This window comes from Ursus maritimus, unplaced genomic scaffold, assembly GCF_017311325.1.
Source record: "Ursus maritimus isolate PB19 unplaced genomic scaffold, ASM1731132v1 scaffold_32, whole genome shotgun sequence".
NCBI lineage: Eukaryota > Metazoa > Chordata > Mammalia > Carnivora > Ursidae > Ursus > Ursus maritimus.
This window is the reverse complement of record NW_024425786.1, coordinates 25,147,095-25,167,045: the sequence shown is the minus strand read 5'-3', so window position 1 is coordinate 25,167,045 and position 19,951 is coordinate 25,147,095. Positions and strand designations below refer to the sequence as shown.

The 19,951-nt window shown below is 48.9% G+C and overlaps 1 protein-coding gene across 1 annotated transcript in view; it reads left to right on the top strand.

The window, feature by feature from the left end:
• CSMD2 (CUB and Sushi multiple domains 2) overlaps window positions 1–19,951 on the top strand; it is a 567,391-nt gene that overhangs the window by 470,137 nt on the left and 77,303 nt on the right. Inside the window, exons 37-43 of the mRNA XM_040619227.1 lie at window positions 996–1,100; window positions 5,814–5,932; window positions 6,440–6,509; window positions 8,434–8,550; window positions 11,612–11,821; window positions 17,169–17,357; window positions 19,547–19,724. Coding sequence (XP_040475161.1) covers window positions 996–1,100; window positions 5,814–5,932; window positions 6,440–6,509; window positions 8,434–8,550; window positions 11,612–11,821; window positions 17,169–17,357; window positions 19,547–19,724 — 988 coding nt within the window. The remainder of the gene's footprint in view (window positions 1–995; window positions 1,101–5,813; window positions 5,933–6,439; window positions 6,510–8,433; window positions 8,551–11,611; window positions 11,822–17,168; window positions 17,358–19,546; window positions 19,725–19,951) is intronic.

The window sequence follows — 19,951 nt, the reverse complement described above, 5'->3', positions numbered from 1 at the left end:
TGCTATCTAATCCCAGAACATTTTCGTTACCCCCCCCCAAAAAAAAAAACAGATACTCATTTGCATGCACTCCCCATCACTCCCCCCCTCCCCCATCCCTTGGCAACCACAACTTGGCAACCTACTTGCCATCTTTATAGATTCTCTTGTTCTGGAAATTTCATATAAATGGTATTCTACAATATGTGGCCTTCTGGGTCTGGCTTCTTTCACTCAGCAGCATTTTTCAAGGCTCACCATTTGTAACATGCACCAACACTTCACCATGTGGATAGACCAGATTTCACTTATCCATCCATCAGCTGATGGACATTTGGTTGTTTCCACTTGTTGGCTCATTATGAATAATGCTACTATAAACATTCATGGAGAAGTTTCTGTGGGATATGATTTCAGTTCTCTTGGGTATATACCTAGCAGTGGAATTTCTGGGTCATATGATAACTCTATATTTAAATTTTTTGAGGAACTGACAAACTGATTTTGAAAGTGGCTACACCGTCTCCCACTCCAGTGACAGACTTCTCACTGAGTATGGTGTGTGCTTTTGCCCAATGACCAGAGCAATCATTTGGGTCCTTTGGGCTTCAGAATACCATGTTGCCAAGATATAGAAAGGATTCATGTGCACTGTATAAGCAGTCCACACTGCCCGGATTGCCCAGAGAGTTATACCTGTCAGAGTTATTTGAAGATGGCTGGGAAGAGGACCAAACTCTTAGGCTGCCTGTGGAACTCCCCCTCCTGCTGGCATATGGCTCTGCCACTGCTCATTTTCTAGGAAGTTGGAGGTCTCCTCTCCCTCGGCCACAGAAGAAAGCCCAGCAATCTGGGGGGAGGGAGGGTGCTAATTTGTCATGTAGCAAATATGATAATTGGGGACATTTGAGGGTCCTGGGAGCAGAATGTCAGCAGGTAGCAAAAGCAAGAGAAATGGGAAGGAGCTCGGGGGCGGGGGCGGCTAAGCGTGACTGGTCCCTGTCTCCTTGCCCTAGGAACAACCGTGCCTGCCCTCCTGAACAGCACCTCCAACCAGCTCTACCTTCATTTCTACTCAGATATCAGCGTGTCAGCAGCCGGCTTCCACTTGGAGTACAAAAGTGAGGGTCCAAAGTCTCAGCTGTGTACAGGGCTCAGGGTGGGAACTGACAGGTACCGAGGACCCACAATAAGCAGGGGGCACACTGGGGCTGTATGTTCTCCATCCCGCATGACCCTTACCACAGACCTAGATGAGGAGGCTAAAGCTCAGAGAAGGTCTGAAACTCCTCAAGACTGCCAGCCAGTAAGTGGCAGAGCCAGGATTCTCACCCCAGTGTCTGTTACTGAGACACCTGTGCACGTCTCCTGTGTCTGCACCAGGAATGGGAAAGGAGGCCCGTCGTTGGCTTAGGTCCAGTATAGAATCTGGGATGTACGAAAATGCAGGTGCTCTCCTCCACGCCTGAAACTTGTCCTCCCCAAGCCCCCGTTCTGTGATGCAGCCGTCTTTGAAGTTCTTGACCTCATGAGACACTTCACTCCTCTTGCACCAGATTTCTCCCTCCACTCTCGGAACCTTCCATCTTGGCTTCCAGTGTCCCAAAGTGGTCACAATGAAAAGCTTTTAGAAGAAAAAGGCTTGTGGACGTGCCTGGTGGGGCAACAAAGACAGAGGTTGCTGGGGAGACTGTTTTCATCTTGGGACAGCCTGCCATTCTCCTTCCCCTCTGGGTAGAGGAAAGAATAGGTAGACAGAGGCATTTGTTATACATTCATCCAGCAAATAGTTACTGAGTGTGTACCATGTGCCAGGTGCTATGCTGGGTTTTGCGAGGACTGGGTAAGATCGAGATAAGTAAGTCCCCTCAGAGTCCATCAACGAGAGGCAGACACCTGGACAGAGAAGCACGTTACTGGATTCCAGGTGCTCTCATGGAGGTCCCCAGATGGTGGAGCAGTGGTTCAAAGGAGAGCATGGTCACTTCTCCCTGGGGCAGGTGGAGAGGTCGATGTCATGAAGAAACACTGAGTGTCCACAATGTGGCAAGCCCTGTGTAGGTGCCCACAGAACAAAGATGAATAAGACATGGTTCCTGCCCTCACACACAAAGTCCAGAGAGACAGAGGGACGAGGGAGCAATAATTTTAGTGCAGCCTAATGGCTAAGGAAGTACAGAAAAGGGGAGCTGAACCTGGCCAGGTGAGACCTTACAGAAGGGGATGCCTGAACTAGGTTTGGAATGAGAAGTCAGAAATATGGGAAGGTAGAGTTGGCTTGACCATCTTGGACAGCGTTGGGCCCTTACAGATGGGAGCCCCAGTTGGCTCCAGAGGCCTGATAGGGTCAGCATTGGATGTTAGGCGGGTGCGCAGCTAGTTTCCAAACAAATGAGCTTTATCCAGATGGTTGGGAGAGGATTGGTTGGATCCTGGGATGCTCGTGGCCTGAAAGAACTGAAGTGTGCACCTGGCAGGAAAGACCTGGGACAGCTTGAAGCAAAGACCCTGAGGGGCAGAGGACAGGACAGGGACCTCCGACACCTTCCCCCCCCCCCCAGACCTCAAAGCCTTCACTCTCCTGCTGGAGTCAAGTATGCCGGGTTTCTTGAATAGTTCACATTTTTCTTTTTACCCTTTTGCTCTGCTCTGATTTTGTTTTCTTATCCAGTATTTTCCTTGGAGTCCTTAAACGTTCCCTCGAAACTTTTCTTTTCTCTCTATACTTCCTTCCTAAATCTCTTTTCATTCTGCTGCCTCATTCCCAGAAAAAAATTCATCTCTCCTCAATTTATTGTTGTTGTTGTTCAAGGGAACTGGTGGTTTTCTTTGTAGCTGATGTGTATCAAGCCCTGTCCTCTCATGGTGGGAAGGGCTGAGGGAAACCCCAAGTGACTGAAACTCCCAGGAGCCGAAACCATTTTTGTTTTGTTAACCTACTGTTCTCTTAATATTTGATAATCTACAAAGAGGGTGCAGAGGGGAAGAATTAACTGTAGAGGCAAATGGTTTTGAAGAGTACTGAAAAGTCATAGCTACTGCTACGATTCATTTAATGTAGATTGAATTGAACTGGAAATGTGACTATATGCTTTTGAAAGCAATAGATTGCATATGATAAAAAACAATAATTCTCCCATGGTTGTAAGCATGGCTTAAATAAAGTCAAGCTGTGCACTATGAGAGAAATTAGAATGGACTTTTCTCTGTCTCTTTCTTTCTCTCTCATATTTCACTTTTCTCCCCATTCCATTTTTTTCTCCTACCACATTCCTTTGCTCTTGCTTTCCCTTTTTTCCTCTCTGCTCTCCTTATTCTATCACTGCCAAGTGGTTAAGAAGGTTTCAGGTTACTAAGCTGTGGTCACCCCACGAAATACCGAAATACCGAGTTGAGTTGCATTGCGTTTTACTTAGAGGAGGAGTGGGGAGAAAGAGACAAGATGACAGCCAGGATGTGGTAGTTCAGATTCAGCGTGGTGCCGGTTTTAACCCTGCCCTCAGGGTCTCTTGCCCAGCTGCTGAGATTTGTGGACATAGGCCCAAACAGCCTTCATTTCCAAGAATCACATTCACTTCTTTAAAGCACATGCAGGAGGCCCCTGGGTGGTTCAATCGGTTAAGCATCTGACTGTTGATTTCGGCTCAGGTCAGAAGCTCAGGGTATTGAGATTGAGCCCCCCCTCGGGCTCCACACTGTGGAGCCTGCTTAAGGGTCTCTCTCTCCCTCTGCCCCTCCTGCCCGCCATTTGCATGTGCGCTCGCTCTCTCAAAAAAAAAAAAAAAAAGGCGCCTGTAGGACAGGAATTGCCTGGTTGCCTGGCAAGGGCACAAAGAACTTTCTAGAGTTAGCAATGTTCTGTAGTTTTGATAGGGGTTTGAGTTCTACAGGTGCAGGCATTTGTTAAAACTCAGCAAATGGACACATAAGATACATGCATTTTGTTATAATTTTGTTCTATTTGAACTTTCCTCTGAAGGAAAAAAGCACATGTAGTTATCAGATGCACATGTCGACTGTCAGCTCTGATGTGGAATGAGGACCCGTCAGCTGCTCCATAGGAGATGGGGCTGGAGGTTGGTGGCCTCGGCTGGCCAGCCCTGCCCGTTCCTTTTCCACAAGTGCCTGGCTCCACGCAGGCACTGCATGCATGTGGCTTCCCCAGGAAGCCCGTATCGCACAAGGGATCTGGGATCTACTAGGAGGGCTATCAGAAGGTACCCACCAGGAATGGACCAAGAGGGCTGAGGCTGCACCTTCCAAACTCTCTGAGCTGTGCAGGTGCCTAGGATCAGATCCAACCATAAAGTCTGTTCGCCCTCATCCCTGGAAAACTGCACTGCGGGTCCCATGCATCAATACACAGGGATTTCTTTAGTACCTCTTATTTCATCTTAGTTAGTTAGTTAGTTAGTTAGTTAGTTAGTTAGTGCATCTTAAGTGCCTGCACCTGCAGAGGGGCCCCTGCAGGGCACATCCCGTCTGTCAGGAGATGCTCCACTCCCACTTGCGAGTTTCCACCAAGAGGGAATTCAAAGCTGGATGAGGATGACTTCAGGAGGGGAGGTGGGGAGAGCAGGGCTGGGTCGCCTGTGAACTCATGCGGCCTGTGAGCTTGGCCTCCAGAATTAGACTGGGCTTGGTCTGAATCCCAGCTCTGTGGCTTGCTAAGGGGACCTGCCTCTGGGCCTCTTGGCCTGCGTCCTCACCTGTGTAACAGGATGATGCAAAGACCTCCTTCAGGGGGCTGAGATGATGCGGGGACACAGATGCCCCAGCCCTGCTCGTGGGAAGTCTCCGTAAGTGCTGCTGTAGTGATGCTGGTGGGCGGGCAGGGAGGAGGAAGGTTCGGATGGATGTCCTAGCAAAGACCACGTCCAATGCTGGGTATAGAATAAGGATCGGATAAACGCAGATGAACTTGGAAACTCAAGAAAGGAGAATGGGTGTTTGGGAGCTCTTAGAGGTGATCTTGGAAAGGGATCGGGCCAAGTCCAAGAATGTCCAGTGAAAGGGTGAGAATCTGAGTAACACTCAACGGGGACCCACTTTGAATTGCTGAGCAAGGCTGTCCATGATTCAAGGAGAGAGATTCAGAAATGTCAGTTGCCTCTGAGCACAGGATGGGCCTAGGGCAGGGAAGGAGAGGGAGGCTGTGAGGGGTCCGGCAATAGCAAGGACCAGGGTTGACCATAGGGGATTAAGCATGAGGAGCCCCCAGTATTACTCCTGGAAAGGCACTGACCTCATCTTAAAAACATAACAGAAGAAATAAGGCAGCAGAGAGTCTCATCCGCTGGCAAACTTGTTTTTGGACAGTCTGTCCCAGAGAGTGAGACTTTCTGAGCCTCCTGAGTGACACTGAGAGGCCTTTTCTGGTAACTGCTCTCCTTCCTCTTTGCCTTTCTTTCCCCTCTCCCAGCTTCGTTGCCCCCCAGGAATTGTCTTCTTAGAGCAAGGAAAATGGAGGGAAGTTGGGGGTCTGGGAGTGCAGGAGAAGCTGGGTGGAGAGGTCTGGGGCTTGGAGCCAGGGCTGGGCATCTCCCTAGCTCCAGAGTCGTCCTACTGAGCCCAGGGGGCAGCCACAAGGCCAGCGTGATGCCCACCCACCCCAGGGAGCATCGGTCTATTGTGCCTCTGTGTCGTATAAATATTCTGACTTTGTGCGCTCGGGGACAAGAGAGTTAGGAAGCCCTGGCCTTGAGGCGGAGGGCAGAGAAAGCACAAATTGGAGCCCCTTCTCCTCCCTGCTGCCAGCATCACCCTCTGTCTACCGGTGCACTGACCTGCCGGGCTTGTCCCTCCTCCTTTCTCTTTGCCTCTGTCTCGTCTAGCGGTGGGCCTGAGCAGCTGTCCAGAACCAGCCGTGCCCAGTAACGGGGTGAAGACTGGTGAGCGCTACCTGGTGAATGACGTGGTCTCTTTCCAGTGCGAGCCAGGATACGCCCTCCAGGTACCTCCCCTCGACACCCCGGGGCAGGAAACAGGTGTCCCCAAGATGTGCTTGGCCAGCCGAGCTACAGTCACTAAAGAACAGGGAGAAGGCCCTCGGGTCCCCCAGGGACCACTGTCCTTTCCCCGAGCTGTTCATGCAAAAGACGAGCTTTGCTGACTTTGGCGATTTAGCACCAGCCAGCCTCAGAATGTGTTCCTGCAAAGTTTCGGTTTGATTAGACTTCAGGAAAATTTAATCTTCCTTTGAAGGCCATGAGGGAATCTAGTAATTAAAGGAGTCTCACAAGGAACCTTCAGTAATGAGAATTCCTTAGTAATGGCTGTTAATAAACATCCTTCCCCAAAGTCTCTCTCCCTCTGCCTCATCCCACCCCACAGAGGGTTCGTGTATCTTTGTGTATCCTGTTGCTTAACACAAGGCCCCTAAACAAGCCCCCTGCTCTGGTTGTACATACAATTGCTCCCACGGGGGCAGTGAGCCCACCCCTGTTCCTGATCCCTCCAGGGCCACGCCCACATCTCCTGCATGCCCGGAACCGTGCGCCGCTGGAACTACCCTCCGCCGCTCTGTATTGGTAAGAGAGCCCCGACCTTCTCCGCTCATTCATACCCATTCCTACCAGAGATTTGGGCTCAGTGACATGTCACAGGGATCGCGTTCACATCAAAGGACAGTTTGGAGTTTCGGTCTGTTGGAAGGGAGTAGTTGGAGACTGGCGTGCAGCTCTCGCCCAAGCTCTTCATGACTTTTGCAGACCTTCACCCCCAGAATGAGGAATCGAAGGGGGCTTGGCCATTTGAAAGCATTACGAAGACCATCCTGATTCCAGATAATGGACCAAAGCCCAGATGAAACCCTCTGGGTACTTGAGGACTTCCCCTGTGCCTTTTCATGGGACAGACGGATAAAATCTGCCACTAGAGAAATGGCGGGGGGGGGTGGGTTACAGGTGAAACAAGGGCTTAGCTCTGTTGGGTTTCTGAAGCTTCTCGTCAGGTTGGGGGAGGAGGGACGTAACATTTATGGAGCGCCTACTATATGCAAGTCACGTCGCTGTTTCGTCACAGCAGCTCTTTGGGGGAGGTATCATTGCCCTCATGTTTGCAAATGGGAAAACTAAGACTTTTAGGATTAAAAAGTGATTGGCACCATCAGGGACTGAAACCTACTTTTCTCTGATGCCCCGCCAACTGTAAAGTGCAAATCAAGGCTGACCTTGGGATAAGACGAGAAGTGAGTCGAGGGAGCATCCCTTGGGCATAATGGCATTTCCCTTCTGGAATCTCACCAGGGGGCAAGGGTTGGTCACCTGCCCCTCGGTCAGAAACATGACTGGGCAGACCAAGGTACTCCCCCCATTCCCGTTCCCTATTACCAAGTTCTTGCTGGGGAAACCACTCGTGTTCACAGCAGCTACTGCTTATAGAGTGCCTGTCACTCGGTCACCGTGTGCATCAATCTCCCTTCTAAGTGACGTGCAGGCCTTTCTGCTGTAACGTAAGGACCACCCCATGACATAGATGCTGTACTTGGCTCCATTTTATAGGTGGGGGAAACTGAGGTTTGGAGGACTTTAGACTCACCCAAAGTTACACAGGAAGTGAAAGCATTGGGATGGTGACCCAGGCAGTCAGTGCTGGAGCCCCCCCACTCTGAAGCCCAGCACTGTTCTGTTTGTCACCCTCTCCCCAAATGCCTTCACTTAGACCCTGCAGATCCCTTCCCTCTGCCTCTTTCTCTGGCTTCCATAACCAGCTAATCCCTTGCAGCTCACACGACCATTTCCTGAAAGCTGTGAAAGAAAAGAATTGATGTCCACTGACCAGGCTGTAATCATGCTCCAGCCCTGCATCTTAGGTGACTCTGAAGTCACCTCAATTGGAGTGTCAGATGCCCCAGCCCCTCATGGTTGGCTCCCCATGGAATGCTAATCACAGTCACTTTGGCTGAGGGCGAAGGTCAGAGACTGAGGGTGGGCCCCTGGTAGGGCTCATCTGCTGACCACCCAACTCTATGGGATGTATATGTGTCAAGAGTCCGGCGTGGTGCCTGGCAGAGTGGGGACTCCATGCATGCCAGTCCCCTCCCTTCATCTTTTCTCTTCAGTCTTGGAAGAGTTGATTGGACGGTGATAGAGGGAGATTTAAGGCATAGTGTAAGAAACTGTCACGCTCCTCTTGGAGCAGACTTCTGCTGCATGACCTCACTAAGGGAACTGACCTGCGAGGGGCATGCTCAAGGTCAAGAATCATAACTCGGGTTTGTGGCCAGCTGGGCAGTGCCAGGATGCTGAGCAGCCCTTCCTGAACTTACATATGTACTCAGTTTTGCCCATGTGTGCAGTCGTTTAGGGGAGATGAATCGTTGGTCCCTTTGGATTCTCAAAGGGGTTAATGACTTGGGAAGGGATCAGAAACTGCTGCTCTGTGGGATCATCCAAATGCTGGCCTGGCCCCGTGCATGCTGTCCTAACCCTCTGTCTGGTCTCATTGTCACAGCGCAGTGTGGGGGCACAGTGGAAGACATGGAGGGGGTGATCCTGAGCCCCGGCTTCCCCGGCAACTACCCCAGCAACATGGACTGCTCCTGGAAGATAGCGCTGCCTGTGGGCTTTGGTAAGTCTGCACGCCCAGGCTCTGGGTGACCCTTCAGCATGACCTTGACCGAGGCAGTAGAGCGCTCCGCCTGTGTACTTCCTCATCTGTTGACCTGCCGTACAATTGTGAAGATCAGTTAAGAATGCTAGGAACGAGGGGTGCCTGGGTGGCACAGCGGTTAAGCATCTGCCTTTGGCTCAGGGTGTGATCCCGGCGTTATGGGATCGAGCCCCACATCAGGCTCCTCCGCCATGAGCCTGCTTCTTCCTCTCCCACTCTCCCTGCTTGTGTTCCCTCTCTCGCTGGCTGTCTCTATCTCTGTCAAATAAATAAATAAAATCTTTAAAAAAAAAAAAAGAATGCTAGGAACGAACACTTCGGGAACATAAAATATAGGGAAAATAATCTTAGGGATTGCCATTATTATTATTATCTGAGTAGTAAGCTAAAATTCAGGACTGTGGAATGAGAAATTACTTAGGGGTGGCTGAAAAAGAAAAAAAATTCTTCTTACAGAGACTGAACCTCAAGTTGTGCTTTTAACTTCAATATCCAATTTCTCATCCTAATTAAATTATATAGCCAAGGTCAATATGATATAGAGTTTGCATTCTTTATACGCACATTCTGGCTGGTCTTAAAGAGTGGGAGAGGTTTTTTTGTGGAGATGGAGTATGCCAGGCACAGGGGTTGGCGGGGTGTGGAGGACATCAGTCTGGGCACAAAATTTCATTGCTGATGATTCATTCCCGACTGAGAATATAATTTAACCCTAATGTCTCTGTTAAAGAGAGAAAAGATCTGTAGTGACGTGGAGCTGATGGGTCATCTTGCCTGAGTCACTGCCCTGCTCCCAGGGACAAAATGTCCTGAGGGGATCGCTCCTGCATGGGCCTGGGGCCTGAAGTGTGTGACCTCAGGACTGAAAACCACCTCTCTTTATTCTGTACTGTTCAGCCTAGAGTGGGTCTTCTGGTGGAGAAGGGGCTTTCAGGAGAAAGGGATCCAGCTGGCCTGCTTTACGTCTGTTCTGAGGGGAGGAGAAATGTTGGTGACCCTTCAAAGGATGGAGTCTTATATTTAGTACCATTTATTGGAGGAACCGGGGGGCGGATCAGGGTACAAAATCATGAGGACTTTGGCAGCCTTGGGAAGCTCCAGATCTTAGAGATTGAGGGAAGGGGAGCTAGGAGACCCTATAGCTCTGTAGCCAGGCATGGGCCGCAAGAATCTCAGATGATAGAGGGAGATAGATGGAGGGAGCACAGCATCCAAAGGAAAACGAACTTGCAGTGGGAGGTACGTCACTGTTCTTGGAAGTCCTAATGTTCAGCCACCAGAGCTCTCTCACTCTGAGGCCTGGGTGCTTATTCAGCCTCTGGAGAATAAGCCCCCTGCAGGGTGCAATCACAGAAGACCTTGCTTTCAAGTGAATGTTGGACTCCAGTGAGGACCCGAATATGGCACCTGGTTTCAGTGTGTAAAGAACCACTGCATTTACAAGCTATTACCACCAGATGGCAGTAGTCATGCCCAGTTCTTTCCACACCCATTCAATTCAGAAATCGGGAATCCTGGAAGAGCCCCTTTGATGAACAGTGCTGCCCACAGAGTTGGGATGATGCATGGGCTGCAGACCACATGTCCCAAAGTGCTCACTGCAAAACTGTCGGTAATTTGGAAAAAGTCTGCGTGTTCATTAATAAGGTAGTGAATAGTGTGGTTGGGTAATTCATAAAATAAAATTAACTAATATGTAGTTAAAACCAATGAATTTTATCTCTATAATATATCAACAAGGATAGACCTTGAAAAGCACAATACTGAATTAAAAAGTTTACAAAACTATGTGTACAGTATAACAACATGCATGTAAATATTTAAGACAAATAAATCAGACATATATTTAAGAATCTAAAACCGTGAACTGGAAAGATCTCTTCCTGATCCATCAGTGACCCTCAAATGGGAGAGAGCAGGACATATGAAATGTTTTCAACATTATAAGTCAAATATTTTTTGATAATTTAAAATTAAATTATTAAATAAAAAATTATTTAAATAATTAGATGCAAAAAAAATCACACACATGTCCCCATTCTGTGCAAATTAGAAACTACAGGTGAGAAATTTTTAAAGATTAAATCCATCTGTAACCGCACCATGCAGAGATAACCACTAACAGCTTAGTCCTCACCACTCAAATGAAACCCCGTGAGGACAAGGACCTAGGAGACCTTGTTCATCCCTGTGCAGTGCCTAGCAGAGCCCTGATGCATGGCAAATGCTCAGTGAACATTATTAGTGAATCAACGAATATCCTTCTAGTTTTTTAATACCAAAATCAGGACTATATAGTACATACTACTTTGCAATCAGATTTCACAATTAACATAATGGACATTTTCCCACGCACAGTAAATACATTTCTTCAACGTCATTTTTAATCTAATTTTGAGAAATCTCACCAGTAAACAAATACCAATATTCCCACCTCCATTCTGCAGAGTATATCAATATGTGAGTTAAGGGCTTAATCAGATCTATTTAACCAGTCGGGTTGTTAGGAGATCTTGATTAATCCAGTAAGATCCCGAAGTATGAACTTCACTGACAATGTATTTTTCTAACTTCTGAATTGTCATAAGTGTTCTAGAAGATACCAGTATTGAAGCTCATGTCTTTTGATCAGGTATAGTTATTTTTAAGTGGTGATATTTTTAAGTAAAACGTTCATTTTCGCAAGCTATTTTTGTATTGATAGTAGGCCTATGAACTTCAAATCAAATGTTAGCCCTGAGCTTTGTTTTCAGTAAAATGAAATGGGCTCGGGATGGAGCTCTGGAATGATCGATGCCCTTCATTCTGAGTGAATAATATATTTTTAAGTTCAATCCTGCCTCGAGACGTAAGACTGGACTGGATGTCGTCTCCCAGAATTGTGTTCCGGGAATCTCGGTTGAGCGGGAAGCCGGTAGTAGGGATGCGTGAGGTCTGGCAGGAAAAGCTTGCATGAGGCCGCACGTTTGCAGCAGGACTCTACTGCTTTGAGCACTGTCTGCCTCTGTCTTGCTCCCAGGAGCTCACATCCAGTTCCTGAACTTCTCCACCGAGCCCAACCACGACTTCATAGAAATCCGGAATGGCCCCTACGAGACCAGCCGCATGATGGGCAGATTCAGTGGCAGCGAGCTTCCCGGCTCCCTGCTCTCCACGTCCCACGAGACCACTGTGTATTTCCACAGCGACCACTCCCAGAACCGGCCAGGATTCAAGCTGGAGTATCAGGGTAAGGACAGGGAGTGCCTGTTTCCTCCTGCCCGTCCCCTTCTCTCACTCACAGCCACCATCTTCCCAGCCTTCCACATATGGGAAGAGAAAACACAAGGAGGGCTGAGGGGTGGGGGGCAGGCCTCTCGATGCAGGCTCCCCTTTGGTGGCATGTCTCTCTGGCCCCATGAGGATATCCAACCCCCTTTGACGAGCCTTTTCCAGAGTTAAGGCCCAACAGCACCGTTGGAGGCTCCCTTCTGTCCAGTTCCAACCGCCAACAGTTTTCCCTGAGTGTTCCCATCCGGCATCCGGCATCCCTGAGCGGCCAGCCGGCCGCTTCCCTTCAGCCTTGATAGGCTTACTTAGTCCCTCTGGGTCCTCCCCTGTGTGTCAAGCCAATTACCCTCAGCAAAGCGCCTCCTATCACATGATGGAGGATTCTGGTAGCAACCCTGGAGCGCCCACTGAGCCTTCACAATGAGACGAGCCCATTAACTCCCACTGAGGGTTTCCTAGCTATGCTCACTGGGGCTCTGCCTTGCTGAGGTGAAGTCCTGTGATAGGCCCCACTCCTCCTGGCACGCTTTCCCTGGAACAAGCCCATCCACTCCCTTCCCCTGTGTGAGGGGCCATCACCTGTGGCTGTGTGGATTGTACCCAATCTGGGCCGCTATTCACAGTGGCCCTAGGTAGCCCCACGTCTCCCTCGGATGTCTCCCTAGTGGGACTGACCGAACCATTTGTTCTAACCTCTTTTCCCAGATTCTTCCGCTGTTTTTCATAATTTCAGACTTTTCTCCAATCTAATACATGCTTATAAAAAATTAAAACATTACAGATATTTTTGTGAGTACATCATAGAAAGTCAAAATTTTCCCATAATTCCATCTCCAACCCCACCTTATGCAGAGATAACGAACTCTTAAATTCGTTTTCCCCATTTTTTCTGTACATATGATATATTATTATATTTTAATCAAAATTGTATCATACTATAAATACTGCTTTTGCAATTTTCTTTTTTAAAGTTAATTTTTATTATGTTGTTAGTCACCATACAGTACATCCTTAGTTTTTGATGTAGTGTTCCATGACTCATTGTTTGCGTATAACACCCAGTGCTCCACGCAATACGTGCCCTCCTTAAAACCCATTAATTTTTGATTATATTCACAGTTCACAAACACACTCACCTTGTTAAAAAGAAAGAGAGAGGGGGAGGAAAGAAGGGAGGAAGGACAAAGGGAAGGAAGGAAGGAATTAAATCATTACAGGTAAGGCTAAGCTTTCTCTGTCTATAGCCCCCAAACCCAGGCTTATTCCCCAGAAATAATCCCTGTTGTTTTAACATGATCTTTCCAGATCTTTTTCCATGTGTTAACATACATATGTTATATGTTATACATATGTTATATGTTATCTGTGAGAATATGTAATGTTTCATGAACTTTTTGGTTGTATTTCCTATATAAATCTATAGAATGCTCTACATACATAATACTCTGATATTTGGCTTTTTCATCCCTTGTCAGAAATGCATATTGGCCAAGGATTTGGGCTTGTCATTTAGGGAAAGCCTTCAAGGATAGCCTACGAGGGGGGCACCATTGCACCAATTACACAGGCCGTGCCTCTTCAGGAATTCAGGGAGTGTGGTTGGGTTGCCACACCTGGAACACCTTGGGTGGAGGAGGTGGGCCTCTCACACCAGTGAAGCGGTGCTCTTACCCAGAGAGTGCTGGTTCCTTGGTAGTAACAAAGCTGCCTCACCCGGTGACATGGGCTGTGGGCTTGTCACAGAGGCGAGCCCTAACTAAGAGTGCCCGTGCCCGGTAAGTGCACGCAGCTTCAGCGGGTGGTGTGGGCTGTCAGAAATGTCACGACACATCAGACGGCCATGTTCTGTCACAGGAGAGACCCGGGCCCACGTGTGTGGTCAGCATTTCCTTCTGGGGCAGATGCATGCCTCTTTCAGGCTTCTCCCACATCTTAGTTTGCTAGGACTGTGCTAACAAAGTTTCTTCCCTCACAGTTCTGGAGGCTGAAGCCCCGAAATCAGGGCTTTAGCAGGGTTGGTTCCTTCTGAGGGCTGTGAGAGACAGTCTGTTCCAAGCCTCTGTCCTCGCTTCTGGTGATTTGCTGGCAGTTTGGAGTTCCTTGGCTTATAGAAACATCACCCCCCATCTCTGGCTTCAAATCCTTGTATGTCTCCAAGTTTCTCCTTTTCATAGGACACTAGTATATTGGATTAAGGCCCTCCCTAATGACCTCATTTCAATTTCGGTAAAATGGCAAAGATCCACTCTGCAAATAAGGTTACATTCTGAGGTACTAGGGGTTAGGACTTCAACATATGAATTTGGGCAGGGGACACAATTCAACCCATAACACCTCTGACAGGCCCAAATGCTCTCTCTGAGGCTCCTCCTGTTGGATAAATGCAAGTACTGATGACACCACCATTGTGACAGGGACAGCTTCTCAGGGGCCTAGCCACACACATTGTGCCTTCACCCCTATGATGGACACAGCCCTGCCCACTGAGTCCACATGATTGGACCAGAGACTCACTGTGTTCCCCGTGTGATAAGCCCACTTATCCCTATAAGAGTTGTCCCCGAGTCCCTTGGACTTCACTGACTTCTCTCCATAGAAGAGATCTATCTACTTCCACAGAGCCCTCATCTCAAGCTCAGCCCCTCTCACACTCACTGAGGCTTCTAAGACATAGGCCAACACCCTGGGCCAGCAGTCCTCTTTGGACATGCCCATTACTCACACTGGAGCTTCACATGTTCTGAGGCCCACTCCTCCTCTGAGGATTTTCCCTTGTTGGGGGGAAGCAAGGCACAAGGACAGCGGGGTTCTCAGTATGCCTTGGGAGGCCCAACACCTCCACTAGGAGTTGGTCCAACGGTATTTCAGGCCTAGAGGTATCTACCCTAAGGTGGGCCCACCTCCTCCCACTCACATTTGACCTTCATGATTTGGTGGATGTTCCCCTTGAGGCTTCGCTCTGGTCACAGGCCCAGCTACTCCCTCAGTGCCTGCCCAAGCTCCACAGACCTAATGATGCCTGTGAGCCCACTCTTGGTGTCAGGCCAGCTGCTCCCCTTCAGACTTGACCTCACCTTCCATTACGCTTCTCGTCTGTGGTGGTCCCAACCTCTGGGACTGGGTTGTCTCTAGTGCCAGAGGCCCAGGTCCTCCCACCAAGGCCTCCTAATTTATGACAGGCCCAAATAGTTCTCCCTTCCCAACAGGTCCCTGTTCTCTACTTACGTGCTCCTTAGCCCCATGGAGCCCCTTGTACGCAAGCTCTGAACACTCACCCCAGGTTTTCCTTTATGAAAAGACTCGTTTCCGAAAGGGCCACCTACCCTCACTGAGGCATTTCTATGGAGCAGGCCCATCTCCCTGCAGTCCCATGACTTCCTCTGAGGAAATCCAACTCCTTACTTTTTCTCAGAATTCCTCCTGTTAGGCACTCTGAACTTCCTAGGCTGGAGTTTTCCTTTCTCCTCTCAGGTAAATATTCCCATAAAATTGTTACTAACAGCTTAAGCCACTCTTACCAGGCCTCTCAGTCAGACAGGCTTAACTAGGTCATTAAAACTTTTCGGGAGATCATGTTTATAAAGAACTTAGCAAAATGACAAGACACATAATTGTTCCAAAATGTTAGGCATCATTATTCATATTTCAATAATATGAATGTTTCAATAATTTTAATAACATTATTAATAATTGCAGTTGTGGCACTTTGTTAAAAATTGTATCTATTCCCACCATAGCATCTCCATTTGGGACAAACCCAGGAGCCCTTCTTTAGGAAAGCTAATGATTCTGCTCGTTAGGGTTCATTTCTGCCTATAGCCCCAACCTCTCCCTTTGAAGCTTCTTCTGGTAAACAAGCTCTGAGATTTTTCTCCGTTTGAAAGCAGTCCAGGTACTCTCACTTAAGTGTCTCTTTTTCTAAAAAGTCCCGCTCCTACTGCGTGAGACGGTTCCTATAAGAGACTCTGCCTTGGGCTGCTCCTGACTTCTGACGTGCAGCCGCTGTCTTCTGGCTCCTCGCCATCGCTGGGTCCACAGGTTCCCCATGAGGCTTCTCATTAGAGGCCAGCCCATCCATTCAGTCACCTCCCTGAGCAGTAGGCTCCCCGCTTTTCTACTAAGACCTTTGTTTGCCAAATTGCCTAAACCCCCTGCTGCTGACAGGGCCTCCCTCATGTCTCCGTTAGCTGACCCGCCTACCCGCTCCCACCATACCTGCTCGGTTTTTTTGACAGACCCAATGACCTGGATGATTTCCCAGTGAAACCTGCCCAGTTCCTCCCACAGAGGCCTCCCTCAGTGAGATACTGAATGGAAATACACAACACAGGCACCGTCCCAGAGGGAGGGCTTCGGAAATGTCAGCTTCGTGATCATTGTTATTTATATTGTTATTACATGTAATGAACGCATCCTACTTCCATGGAGCATTCATTTGATCTCCGCTCCCACTGAGAATTTCCACTGTCAGAATGCTCTGTCTACCCCACTGCCAATTTCCTGTGTAGGAAGGGCCCAACTCTGGCCACAACAGCTGTTGTCTTCCCTGTGGATCTGATTAATCAGGGTCTGTGCTCTGTGCACGTCCTCAGCAAACCCCTCAGCAACCTCTCTCTCTGGTACTTCCGTGAAGGCACCTCCTTTTTGAGTTGGGCTCACCCTTCTCATGGAAGCAGCTTTCTTGCTCTTTGGAGAGGCTTCCCTATCTTACAGTCACACACATTCCTTTTCATCCAACGATTCCCTCTGGAAAGTTTCTCTTCCACCGACAGGCGTGGCTTACTCCCACCAAGTTCCTCCACCTCGAAAGGTTGTGGTTTCTCAGAGTCAGAAACCCCACTCAAGTCCTGCCCTGACTGTTTTCTGTGTTTGTGAGCTAGCACGTGGTTGTCATGGTTAAATGAGACAAGGCACATGAAAGCACTGAGGTCAATGCCCAGCCCCAAGCAGGTGCTCAGCGAATAAGGGTTCAACCTAGCCTTGTCTTCCTTGAGCCTCCTTTTCCCATGGAGACAGTAATAACAGATAAAATTTATTGAGCTCTTACTGAGTGCTGGGACTGTGCAAAGAGCTATGCGTATATTAGCCCACTTAATCCTCACAATAATGATTTTCTAAATAAGAAACCTGAGGCATAGAAAAGTTAAATGTCTAGCCCAAAGCCAACAACTGGTAAATGGCAAGGGTCCATCTGAGTCCAAGTCTTCGTGCTTCACATTATGTTAATTCTCTGCTGTTGCTATATTCTGGTTCAGGAGAAAATGTACAGAGAGAATAAAGTGACCTTCTCTCCTGATCTTTTCCAGCCTATGAACTTCAAGAGTGCCCAGACCCGGAGCCCTTTGCCAATGGCGTTGTGAGGGGAGCTGGCTACAATGTTGGACAATCAGTGACCTTCGAGTGCCTCCCAGGATATCAACTGATTGGCCACCCTGTCCTCACATGTCAACATGGCACCAACCGGAACTGGGACCACCCCCTGCCCAGGTGTGAAGGTATGTCCCTCCGTCATCCCTGGTGATTCTTCCTAAGGAGACTGATTCAGAGTACTCCCATGTTCTGTGGAATCATCCATGCTGGGAAGTCCAGGCAGACCTTGTCCATCCTGTTTTCATATGGAATGGACCCAGACCTCTGGGCCAAGCTTGGGAGGACCTGGAGGAGATGTAGGTCACAGCCAAGGGAATACCTACTCAGCCCTTGGGAAGATCCAACCCTGTCGGAAGGGAAGACTCTGTAATCTTTATCTCTTTCCTGAGATCTACACCTGTATATCCAGTTCCTTACTAAAGAGATTCACTTATCCAGAGGCATCTAAATCCTAATACATTCAAAATTAAAGTGATCATCTTTCCGTAATTCAACGGAAGTCCTCATTACTGAAGGGCACCTCTAGTCACCTGGTTGCTCGGCCCTTATTGGGGCATCTCCGTCTCGCCTATCTGACTTACTCACCGAGTCTTGATAATTCTACGTCCTGATTACCTTTCAAATGCATCCACTTCTCTCTATCCACTGCCTCTGCTTTTATCCCTACCACCACTTGGACAAGGCTCCTTGCTGGTCTCCCAGCCTTTGGTCTTGCTCTACTCAATGCATTTTTCACAGTGTAGCCAGTGCGAGCCTTCCAAACCATCAACACACTCCAGATCCTCCCCTGTTCAGAAGCCAGTAAGGTATCCCCATCTCTCTTGGGGTAAATTCCCTTCGTGTAGCGCACCGTGTCCCTCGGGTCCTGGTCCCTGCATACCTCCCAGTATTCTCCGTTCTCACAGATATTATGTGCAGCTAAGCTGAAGTGCTTTAGTGGTCCCAGGGCGCCATGTTCTCTTGCCTCTGGTTCCTAGCACATGCTGTCCCTCCCTCATGGAACATCGCTCTTCCCTCTTGCTTTGTCTACTTAGCCTTGTCTGAATGGGAACAATACCAAGAATCCTTTTCTACCCTCACAAGACCAGGTGAGGGGCTCCCCCTGTCACTCCTGTGGCATTCCGTGTTGACCACGTGTCCCACCCTGTGCTGACATCTACAGAGGCCGGTTTACTTAGCTGTTCCCCAGTGGGCTGTGAGTGCTACAGACCAAAACCACGTGCCTTGCTCCCCTTGCTCCCCTTGCTCCCCTTGTTCTCTCCAGGCTGTGCCCGACCCTGACGCCGAGTGGGTGTTCAGTATGTGTAAGAGGGATGGCGTGTCCATGCATACCCCTTTCAGGATGCACGTGCGGTCACAGGAACCCCATCTTCTGCCTGGAGGCATTGGGATTCTTTCTCTTCACTCTGGTCTGCCCCCATCCAGACGTCTGCTTGATGCCCCATGCCAGCCAAATACACTCATTATTCTGGACCGGGGTTGGTTGGTTGGTTTGTCCTTTTTCCTCCTCCCTGATGACTAAATTGGAACATTATGGTGACTTCAAGTCCTCTTCATCCCCTTATCCAAAGCCTAGATCAGAGTGAGCCCAAAATTGGGTGTCACTTTTGGGGGACAGGAAGATAGGTAGAGAGGATCACACCTAGGCAGCAAATGCCTTCCCTGCGAGCTAAGTGCCAGGCTAGACGTTTTACAAGCATCAGTTCACCTAACCGCCGCCACGGTCCTACAAGGGGAGTGCTCTCAGTCCCATTTTACAGGTGAAGAAAGAGAGTTAACTACTGACTGAGGTCACCTAGTTAATAAATGGTTTAGCCATGATTTGAGCCCAACTTTAGCTTCACCACCAGAATCATTTATCTCTTAGGTCAAGACCAAAAGTACCACTCTAAGAATCTTAGAGCAAATACAAAGAGAGATAGAGTTTCATAATTTCTTAGCTCATCCCAGCAAAAGTACTACAGCCCTCATTCTGACATCTGTCCTCCACTCCATACCTAGGAAGGGAGAGGGGAGAGCTTTAGTGTGCCCTTCCTTCTGAGCAGGTCTCATCCACAGGAAGAAGGGGGCCAGGGGCTGGGGCTGGCCTACAAAGACACCTGCACTGAAGATCAGGGGCCAGATGGGGAGTGGTGTGCTGAGACTGGTGGGGGAAACCACGCACGGTCATCCTCAGCCCCATCACCTCTCCCCATCCCACCTGACCTCCTTGAGCAGGGTGCTGGGTACTGGCACTTCATAAAGGAGTCATCTGAATTTTCAGGTGGGGGGTGATCTCCCACACTCATCTGTGTTTGTGTCCCCTCCCTGGCAGTCCCCTGTGGCGGGAACATCACCTCTTCCAATGGCACTGTGTACTCCCCTGGCTTCCCCAGTCCATACTCCAGCTCCCAGGACTGTGTCTGGCTGATCACCGTGCCCATTGGTCATGGCATCCGCCTCAACCTCAGCCTGCTGCAGACAGAGCCCTCCGGAGACTTCATCACCGTCTGGTAGGGCCAGCTGCCATGTCGACAGCCAATTAGAAAGGGGTATTAGCTGGGCTCTAAACTGGGTCACTCAGCTTTTTGTTCAGAAAACCAAGAGCTGAATGGTTTTTAAATGGTGGTCAGCTTCCTGGCTTTCAAATAAACATAGTAAATGAGGGCTCAGTTTCAATTACCCTCTGTGACTCCTTGAAGGGAGAGGAATGGGAAGACAGTGGTTTCCAACCCAGAGT